At 39.6% G+C, this 11,010-nt stretch overlaps 1 protein-coding gene across 1 annotated transcript; it reads right to left on the reverse strand.

The window, feature by feature from the left end:
* Window positions 1-564: 564 nt before the first annotated feature.
* On the reverse strand, window positions 565-10,846 carry phaf1 (phagosome assembly factor 1). The gene is made up of 16 exons (XM_015059874.1): window positions 9,737-10,846; window positions 8,402-8,484; window positions 7,333-7,416; window positions 7,184-7,227; window positions 6,756-6,835; window positions 6,587-6,681; window positions 4,779-4,843; window positions 4,512-4,624; window positions 3,954-4,087; window positions 3,764-3,847; window positions 3,057-3,139; window positions 2,886-2,929; window positions 2,743-2,792; window positions 2,157-2,215; window positions 1,928-2,000; window positions 565-1,380 (listed from the first exon to the last, which is right to left on the reverse strand). Exons 1-16 carry the CDS (start codon window positions 9,798-9,800, stop codon window positions 1,285-1,287), a joined length of 1,251 nt encoding a protein of 416 aa, XP_014915360.1. The 5' UTR covers window positions 9,801-10,846; the 3' UTR covers window positions 565-1,284.
* Between the last annotated feature and the right edge of the window lie 164 nt (window positions 10,847-11,010).

Genomic DNA, 11,010 nt, shown 5'->3' on the forward strand with positions numbered 1-11,010 from the left:
GGACGCCCAGGCAGAACATGCAGGAAGGTTGTTAAAGCTGCAGAATTTAACTTTCACAAAAATATGTTGTTTTTTAACATAATTAAAACTGTCACCATGTTGTAGCAGTTTGAGACAGATAATCTGTGAAAAGATCAATCCCAACGGAATCTAAAAATACAACCAATCAGTGTCAGGAGGAGGGTCTTAGCGCTGTTAATCAACATCGTGTACACGCTTTAGCAACTTACCATTCAAGGAAATCCATTTACCTGCCATTATCTGTGGCTATGCTAACTAGCTTGAGCATTTGTGGCAGGCTAGCAGAGAACAAGCGGAGGACGTGAGGGTAATTGACAGCGCTAAGACCCTCCTCCTGGCTCTGATTGGTTGTTCCTGATGGAGCTGTCAAGTTTTTCACAGATTATCTGTCTCATATTGTACTGTCACAACCTAATGATAATTTTAACAAATATGTAAAAAAAAAATATATATTTTTTTTTAAATAAAAGTGACATGCTGTAGCTTTAATCAACCGAACGAAGCGAGAGCGCTTCCTGTTGTGCTTTTTGGAGATCGCTTCTCGTTCAGAGTCATGCAGGTTGAGCTTGAACCGTCTGAACCGGCCGCCGCTCATCAGAAACGGGTCGGGGTTGAAATGATGGGACAGAACCGACTCAGCTGGGTTAAGGAAGTGTTTGGTGAGGGAAGATGGAGCTGTTTGGATCGGGTCAGGCTGGGTCTTGTGATTTAAAACAGAAATGGGTGCTTAGCTTGAAGTGTGTCTGGGCTCATGGTGCAGGAGTGGACGGGTTTGGCTGGGCCCAGTTCGGAGCGGTCTTGAAGCAGGAAGACGAGCAGGACTGACCGGGATGGCAGTGTGGTTGGCTGATGAAGTTTTATTAGTTTTATGTTTTCCTGCAGCGTTGATGAACCCGAATGCGTCACCTCACGATGGCATGAAGCGTCTCTGACTGTACAGGCAGCAGAACGGTCTCTGAGGTTCACAGGATGCACATTTTATAGCTTTCTTTTCGAAGCATGCGAGCCGCTCCCGCAGCAGGACCGGGTCCCCGCAGGACGGGGCATGTTTGGTACCAACAGAACCCCGGGTGCTGGTACCAAACAGGAGGCAGCAGGTCTGGTTTCACCGTCGACTCGTTCACTCTGAAGCACCTCAGCCAGGTTGTAGTGATTCTTTCAGGCCTGCTCAGGTAAAAAAAAAATAAAAATCTGGTTTCGGTTCCAATGCAGTCAGCAGAAGAGCTGTTGTTTGGGTCGGCCAGAATGGGGCGTGGTTCTGGTTCAGTGGGAACTAGTGCTGGACTCGGGTCGGGCTTGACTGGTGGTCCTGGGAGCTCCATAGAGGGTGACTGATGCTATGTGGTTGTTCTGCATCACCTGCAGAAGAAAACAGGGTCGTGTTAGAGAGACGGGATGCAGGTTCAGAACCAGCAGGTCTATTTGGGGCTTTTTGTTCCTCCCTAAAACCTGATCACTACTGGGATGGACTGACTGGAAACAAAACAGACACAAGTCTGGCAGACATCTAGAAGGCACAGACGAGAATTAGGACCACGGAAAAATAAACAAAATAGATAAAACTCTGACTTTAAACTCAGGACAGAATTTTTTTTCAGAATCAGAATTGATTAAATTGCTTAGGCCCCATCAGGCAAATTGGGTCCGAGTGTAGATAAACGGCAGGTTTACAAATCCTATAACAAGGAAGAAACAATTATGTCATTATTTTCATATATTAACAATCTGAATGTTTGGTTATATGTTTGGATTCTGACAGACAGAATCAGAATTATGACCTTAAAGGACAGTTTTATGTTTTCCAGGCACATAGTGCCATTTTATAGCCTAATCAAGTAACTATGTTAACTTCAGCTGTTGAAAAAACTCTGTATATATCAAAAATGTTTGTTGTGAAAGTACCGACCTCAAAAATCATCCTCTGTAGTCCGAAGCAGAAAGTGGAACCGAACGGGTTTGTGTTGTTGGCTGATGAAGACCTGTCAGGAATAAATAAAGACGAGAATTTCCTCTTGTGTAAAATATTACAGAATAACACCGAAGGAGCACCGTCACTTGACATACGATCCGTTTAAAGCCTTCATGTCATCCATACCGACTCCGTTCTGTGAAACCGTGACGGTGGGACCGTTTACCTGTGAAGGACGACGGGTTTTTCCATCGGATGGCCCAGAAGCTCCTGAATCTGATCCCACTGACGAGGAAACACAAAGACACCTCATCAAAACAGATTTTTAGAAATAAACACATGAACACAGCTGCTGACAATAAACAGAAAAAAATTCAGCAAACTGTCAATGTACCAGATTTAAAAGGTATTTAATGGACACAGCAGACAATCATTTCAGAGTCAGGATGCTTTGAAAACAGCATTACTCTGCACAAAAACTAATCACTTTAGCTTTGAAGGGTTATTAAAAGATAATGGTGATAAAAATGAACTCATATCAGATGTTTGATTAAGACATACAGTGACTACACTTTTCCTGGCTTGCAGCAGAAAATCTAAATGTGTCTGTTTGGATTTCCAGTCACAGTTCTGCCTGTCACTATAACACATTTTGTTGGATGATAAACTACAGCAATATTGTAGTTTAAAAAACAAAACAAAAACAAAAGAAAACAGGATACGAAGTTTAAAATCAAAATATCCAAACTTTGATAGAATCTGTTTTAATATTTCAGAGGAGGCAGAGTTTCATTTTTCTTCTCATAACTGACCTTGCTGTAGGTGGTTAAGATGCAATCCTCCGTCTGAGAGTCTGCTCCTTCTGAGGAGTCAGAAACAACAACAGGTTGAAGAAAGATCCCACTAAAGCACAAATACAGAGGTTAAAACTCTGACCAATCCAGGGACAGCTCACCTTTTTTGATGACCAGCGGGATCTTAAAGTCACATCGATGGTATCTGGGACAGCAGAAATAATCAATCACATCAAACTCCGCAACAAAAGGATTAATGTGATTAAAGTTGAGATATAGAAGAGCAGGTAACAAAATGACAAAAGGTGGATCTGACAGCAGGAAATATTTACATATTAAAGTTGTAATGCCCAGGGAAGTTCGTATGGAGGACAAACTTCTTAACCAGGTGGGTCGTCGAGTCAAACAGGATGTCCTGAAACACAACACAACCCATCGATCAGCTGCAGCCAGGTAACCTGTAGCAGAGGGTAAACGGAGACCAACGCAGCCCTGCAGCAGTGCTGTGCTGCTGTTTATAGCTCATCTCTGCAGCAGCCAGATGAGTTCAGCTTGTTTACTTTCCCAGGGCAGGATGCCCAAACCACTCCGGGGAATTCAGGCAGTGACCCGCAAAGGTCACTGGATAAACATCTGTTTGGCTCCGAAAATGACAGAGAGGGGCAACACAGGCTCATGTTGTCTAAAAAACACCGGCTGGGATGGTAGCACATTAAAATGTGTCGTTAATGCTACCCTGTGATTCATCGTAGGGCTAAATCAGATTAATAGATTATTGAAATAACAATAATTGTATTTTTAATATTGTATAAAATGAGTTAAAAGAAAAATGTGCAGAATGTGTTAATTTGTTTATGTGAATAATTGTCAAAATAATCTAGAGAATAAAATAAGTACTGCAACTTACATCTAATTTAATTAAATTTAATCTAATCTAATTACATCAATTTACATCTCTAAGTTCCCAGAATTACAACATTAAAACCATTAAATGTTTGGAGCCATGCTGCCAACATCTTGTAAGGCTGGACCCACGTACCACTCCGAGGGTGAAGTAGTTGAAGAAGTAGTCGTTACATTTAGAGGGAACCTGCTTGTGAGGAGACGGAGAGTGGATCTTCATCTAAACACAGGAAAAGGTGAACATTTTTATTTCAAGTTTCATTTTACTGACACAATGTGAATGCAACACAGATTGACAAGACTTTCTAAGGACAAACAGTTCTGACCTTGTCCTCAGATTTGTAGAAGACTTTATGCGGCGAGCCCAAAGCGCCCAGAACGTCCTGACAGGAGTCTCCAAAGAAGATGCTCCGCTCCAGGTACCGGACCTTAGCGTCAGCCATCACACCGAGTCCAGAACCTGCAGCAGGAACCGAGACAGTCACACAAATAAGTTACAAAAATGTTCTAGTCCTGTTTTTCTCAATGCTCAGTTTAATACAGTATCAGTATGATTAGATAATATGTCTATTAGAATATTTAATAAACAGAATATTCACTGAACTCCGACCCAAAACTGCACAGGTAAATGAAATGAACCAAGCAGGTTCTGTTACTGTTTATAATCAGAGTCCATTGAACTTTACTAGAAACTTCTATAAACTTTTATAAACTACAAAACTGAATTCCTGTTGTCTGCTAATCCACCTAACCCTATATATTAATAGGGCCAGTTTTAACTAATGGAATATTCCAAATAATATGGCTGGAAGAGTTTTTGCTCTTGGATGCTTCAAAAAGCAGCAGACTGACGACACTCAGTCATTTTCTTTCAGGTGCGTTACCTGCTGTGAGAAGGCGGAGCTTGAGCCCCAGAGGACCCGCCCCATCCCTCAGGACATCGACACACTCTGCAAAGATGTTGCCCATGAAACAAGCCAACGGCATCGCAGGAGCTCTGAGGAAACACAGGAAACATTCCAGTGTGAACTGGTTTGAAAACTTATTCTGCTGCTGCCTACTTTCTCCTGATTAGATTCGACATAAACGCATTAATGTCATCTAGCAGGAAGGTCGCTGGGCCACATGGAAGTGTTGTGGTCATTATGTACTTTGTTTCTTGGAGGTTGTTGCCAGTGTAGATGTGCATCCTCTTGACCATGGCTCCATGTGGAATCTGCAGGAAGGATGAAATAACAACACAGCTAGTGAAGCTGGCGCATCATGTTAAATGTTTACGAGGTATGAAAGATTGAATTCATAGCAAATAATGAATTTTATTTGTCCATTCAGGAGTTATTCTGACATGAAATGTCATTTTTATAAAATATGCCAGAGACGTAATGGGGACTGACATCAATGCATCTTGAGTTGGGACTGAGGCTAAAACAATTAATCGAATTAATCATGATTAATCGATCACAGATGGAATGGATTTATTTCAACTGAAGTATACAGACTTCAAAATGGTCATTTGCTGAAAGAATAAAACACTCAGCATAATAATTAAGCCAAAACTGTACAAAAAATATGTATATTTTGCATTAAGGTTAGAAAAAAAAAAGAGTAAACTAGAGGAATGCTACATTGTTGCACTTTATACAATAAAATGTTTATTTTCTTGTTAATTTGTTTACTTACATCTTTTAATGTATTTCTAATGTATAAAAATGGCTTAAGTGGTCAAATGTAGCTCCAGTTAACCAGTAGCAGAGGGTAAACAGAGATTAATGCAGCCCTGTAGCCTCACTCTGCAATCTGCAGTAATTTTTTAAATCTGATTTATTGATTAATTGTCAAAACAATTGAATACTAAAATAATCGTTACTTGCAGCTCTTGTTGGGAGATGTTTGGATCATGATTCTCAGCCATAAGATGCCACATTTGAACTAATGTTGACTTGTATGAAAACAGCCTGACACACAGCAGTTGAGCTCAGAGTATAGGCATTAAGATTCTTTCTTTCCTGGTGTTTTCACACCTGCAGTTTGGAAGATTCTGTTCCACTGGGGTCGAAAATTGCAATAGTATTACATTTTCAGTTACTGCTGTTCTCTTTCACACTGCACTGTGTCAAACCCTTTTTTCTTTTCTTTCCTTTTTTTTTTTTACAGTAATCTGTTCCCATCCTCCTCGCCTGTGGGGGCGCTGCACCAAAAACCACTGAAGGAAACAACACAAAAGCCTCTGAAGAAGACAAGGAAGACAACTTCCTTCTTCACAAAATGTAAACAAAAATGGAGTGACGTCAAATTTTAGCAGATGTAGGATTTCTCTTTTGTCTTTGGTAAAAGACCATTTACCCAGAATGCTCTGAACTGTAGTCCACTTCCTGCTTTTGGAGCGGTTTCCAGTCCGCTTAGTGTTCACATATGCATTCAAACAGCACCAGAGTTCATTTCAACCGGACCGAGACGTAGGTTTCTAGGCGTACCAGAGTTTGCCTTTTTGGTCCGTACATTGCAAAAACAAAATCTTACCAAGAATTTTTGTGTAGTTTCTAGTGCAAATATCTCGGTACACTTAAAAAAGACTAAAATAACTTACAAGTAGCAATAAATAGGAGCTTGTTTTAAGTAAATAGTTTCTTTAAGTTGATGGAAAAACACTGGTTCCACTGGGAGATTATTTCACTTGTAACATGTAAAAATGTCTTGCTCTAAGTGAAAAAATTCTGCCAGTGGAACTAGTACTTTTCAATCAATTTTAAGGAATTATTTATTTAAAACAAGCTCCTATAACTTCCTGAAAAGTTTACTAAGATATCTGCACTACTCGACCAAAAACGCTTGGTAAAATTCTGTGTTTGCAGTGCATCAGAGTTGGATCACAGCAGTTTAAACCAGAATGCACCTTAAGTCACCAGGTTCTGGTCTTAAGTCTTCTTTAACAGGCTGAAGGGAACCGATCCATTCTTACCTCGTATTTTGGAGCTTCATTCCACGAATCCAGTTGAAAGGAGAAGGAAAGTCCTCGAAAGTTGAGATGGAACAATTGCTCTGCAGCATTATAAACTGCACAAAAAGAGACAGTGTTCATTAAACTACATTAAAAGTTATTTGTGAATAAAATCTTTGTTATTAAGTACCTCCAGGGTGAGTCGCTCCAAATGACTGGTCTATTTGCTCTATTGTGGGGACGATGGCCTGAGAGTTGAAATGGACTCCACTAAAAGACAGCACACACAAACGCAGCATGTTGGGTCCGTTAGCATTCATACAGCAAAGAGCTGCGTTAGAGAAAGAACGACTGAGAGCAACTGGAAGTGGTTCAGCAGGAAGAGACAATAACAGAGGCCTAATCTAACAGATACATTAACACAAGCAGATTCAATTCCTGTGACGTGACTGAGCAGCTGTGGGTCTCAGAGAGAGCGATGACTGAGCTGTGAAAGTGGCCTTTTGGATTTTATAGCTCAGACTTATTACCAACCAACAAGAACGGCTTAGATATGGACGAAGGATGAAGCAGAAGTCCAACATTATCTATCATGTTTGTAAAAATCCTTCCACTCACCAGTACTTCAACTTGACTTTGCTGAGGTCGTACACTTCAATCACCTAATATGTAAAAGCAAAATCCAGCCAGGAATCAAGAGGCGGTAAGTGACAAAGGTCAGGGCTACAATGGGAGTTTGATATCTGTGCTAAATGAACCATTCTCACCTTGAGTCTCTGATTTGTGGCGTCAAACAGAAGTTTAATCCCATCCTGAGTCAGGTTCAGTATGAGGTCGTGGCTGAGTGGTGTCTGGAGGGATAATGGGAAATCCCGGTCATACTTTCTTCAAAACAAAAAAAAAAACCAGCACTGTTTTTTTTACATTTTTCTTGCTTTTTCAACCCCAGGGTCTCTTCCTGTGCATCAACTGGGTTCACAAAAGTAAAACTTTTTGGTAGTAAACTGTTTTTGTTAGTCGCTTCTTTCATCCAACTCATTTAAATGCACAAGATGTTTTTTTTTCTCTCACTGATTTTAGTTACAGAGAGTCCAAATTGGAAAGTGATAAACAATATAAATACCGGTGACAAAACAAAATGACAGCTACAAACAGACAAGCAATCCAACTTTAAGAATTATGCTAATTTTGTTTGGCTGATGCTTGGTGAACTAGTTATTATCTGGGTTCTTTGTTCACTGTAAACCCTAAACAGAAACACATTTAATTATCTGTTACATGATTATTGCAATGTTCACCAATCTGATCTGTGCAGATTTTACACATTTAATTGAATGACAGAAAGGAGAAACTGATGTTCACTGTACTAAAGGCGCATTAAATGCAGAAAAATTAAAACAAGGTTTCCTAAGGCATAATTTATAAGCTTCTTAGGCCTAACAATTTACAGTTTTCCTGCACTCTACATGTTTCTAAATGAACAGCACAATAAGTCTATGTGTGTCATAGAGTCACACAAGAAGCTTTAACTTAACTGAAATGATTCATAGGTCAGATGACTAAAATTGGAATGAGAACGTGTGCACAAACAAAAAACTTAGATAAAAAATTATTAAAACCACCTTTAATATCAGTAAACTGAATGCTGGACAATGTGTTTTTAAGGTAGGTGTGGCTTACAGTCTTACCAAAGATTTAGTTTCAAAATAAATCTTTTCAAAGTGCAGAAAGTCTGCAAGACGTCCAGAGCTGCCAAATTCTTTTGCAAGCTGATTAACATTTTTTAAGGTTACACAACCAACAGAGGCCGTATGAGCAGAGCTGCAGCTGGCTCACCTGTTCGCTGTATAGCACCTGGACATTTTTGATTATACGGCAGTGTTTCTGGAGGATAGAGATGGCCTGGGAAAATGGCATCCCTGTGAAAACAAAGACATGCACACGTAAGAGGGGAATACAGTTACAAAGTCCTGAAAGTGGAGTCATCCCACTGCTGCTAATTCAGGTCATTCATTAGTTATTTCAAAGTAAATTTAATCTCAAGGTACTTTACTAGACAAGAGCAATTTATACTGAGGTGTACAGAGACAGACAGGTACAAACAGGTACATTAACTTAACTGAAAAGTTCATTTCTTTAAATAATTCAATTCAAAAAGCAAAACTTGTGTATTATATAGCCTCCTGACACACAGAGTGATACGTCAAGTTTAATGACAGGTTTTGGTTATTACAGCTTGTAGATTAAAACTCCCAATCCAGATTTTTTAAAAATTACAAAACATGAGCCAAATTAAAATAATAAAAAAAAATTAAATCTGATGAATCGCCACCAAACTACTGAATAGGAACAATGCTCAAGGCTCCAGTTATCCCTGTCACATCTGCATGTTTTTTTTTAACTCAAGTTTTTCCTTCCACTTAACTTTTCATACAGCATTCCATGAATACAGATTGTCTTCAACATATTGGCTTACCCACATTCTGGACATAAGATTGTCCACTACACCAGCATTTCCTAAAGTTTGGGTCACAAATAACTGTGAGGCCAACTAACCTAAATAAAATCCCAACAATAAAGCAGAAGTTTTCTATAAATGTAAAAGATTTTTTTTTAAATTGGCCTTGAATAAAAATAAGAACAATATATTGGTCAATACAATGTCTGCTGAAAATGATTTTGTTTATTTTAACAAAAAATGTGCATGCTCAACCAGAAGTCATTTTAAATTTGAGGATCAGAAGCTGAAAAGTTTAGGAATTTATATACTAGACAACATAACACTTTTCTATTAAAAACCTTCTATACTTGTTGTCACCTTCCTGAAATAACAGCCTAAGTCAGTTTTTGCCAAAAATATTTTTTTTGGCTAAATCATCTTTTTATGATAAACAGTTGATTTTTTTCCCCTGCAAATGTAATTTTTTTTGGCAAAAATGACATCACCATTATTTTAGGAAGGTGACTAAATACAACTTTCTAATTTTTCAGGCAATTATCACAAATTCACAGAAATAAGAAAAATCACTCTGTGGGTAATAAGACCATTTTTAATTTCTCTTTTGAGTTAAATTATGTAAATAATTTATGTTTGTAATTTATCCTAATTTATTGATACAGTGACATTGTCACATAACTTCATCCTAACTGGTTCTAAAGTTTGACACTCACCTAAGGCGAATTCCCATTGCTCATTTCCTAGTGATCTCTCAGGCACCACCTCCAGATCCAGCATTGGCAAGTAGTGTGGGGGCAGCTCACCTCACCTCAAGACTCTGTGGGACCCTGCCTCTGTTTCTGCTGGCTCTTCCTGATCACAGCGACTTCTCAATGCACGTTCAGCGTCCTATTTTAAATCATAACTATCAACTTTTTTCACGTAAAGCTACCAAATTCATGAGCATCAAAGCGGGTCCTTCCTTATCTCATGATATTTGTCCGGGGTTGTAAATCAGCTACAAAGAAGAGGTATAAAAGTGTTTAAGATTTTTCTACCTATGGAAAAACGGTTCAAAACATAAAAATAGCAGAAATATCCAGCACGGACTGACAACTTGCTGATAAACAAATGACGCAACCTGCCAGCAAACCTAAAACACACAAGACGAAGCTGTCAGTCAACCAACAGTTTGTTTATGAACTCTAAAAATCAATAAAGACAACCTGACACGCTGCAGAGCAGAGATCAGTTCAACTTGTTCTGGAGCGGTACAACAGATGGTACAGTGGAAAATAAACGCATATCAACTCTGATGATTATTCTCTTTCCAATACAGCCGCTATGTCTCGTATCTGTGAATGTCGGGCGGTTACGAAAGGGGGGAAAAGATCTAAAAATGTTTTTAATCTGCACTGCAAGCTAACGTTAGCCAACCAATTAGCTGCCCGTGACGGTGTCCTGGTTATTAATTATAACTATAAAAATAAATAACGGATATGCAAACAGAAATACTTGAGTCAAGCGCGAGAAAGTTATTATCCTGCTTGGGATTGAAACAAAGAGACGGCGTGTGCTGTCGCTGCTGTTTTTCTCCCTTCAGCTCAGGAGCTAGCTTCGCTGCTGCCCGCCGGGGACGCACGTTCAGACTTCCACACGACGTGACGCGTCCCTTTGGCCGGTAAATGGCCGCTGCCGTGTCCGTTCCTCAGCGTGTCACCGAGTCCGTTAATGTCGAGGGGCCGATGAGAGAGAGACGCAGCGACAACAGCAACTTCAGACATCAACAACAGCCAGCGGGATCAGCTGATAGCTCTACTTCCTGTGCTCGGAGAACGTCATAGGCTGGCGTGATGACGTCACTCGCACGTTTCTATGTGTGCTTTTTTGCGTAGGCAGGAAAAACATAAACATATCAGTCGTAGCCCCTGATGTAATGTTGGGGGGGGGGGGGGGGGAATGTTTACCCATAAACCTCTGAAAAAATACAAAAAAAAAAATTATTTAA

The sequence above is a fragment of the Poecilia latipinna genome, unplaced genomic scaffold, assembly GCF_001443285.1.
Source record: "Poecilia latipinna isolate Pla-1442-1.1 unplaced genomic scaffold, P_latipinna-1.0 Scaffold1665, whole genome shotgun sequence".
NCBI classification, from domain to species: Eukaryota; Metazoa; Chordata; class Actinopteri; order Cyprinodontiformes; family Poeciliidae; genus Poecilia; species Poecilia latipinna.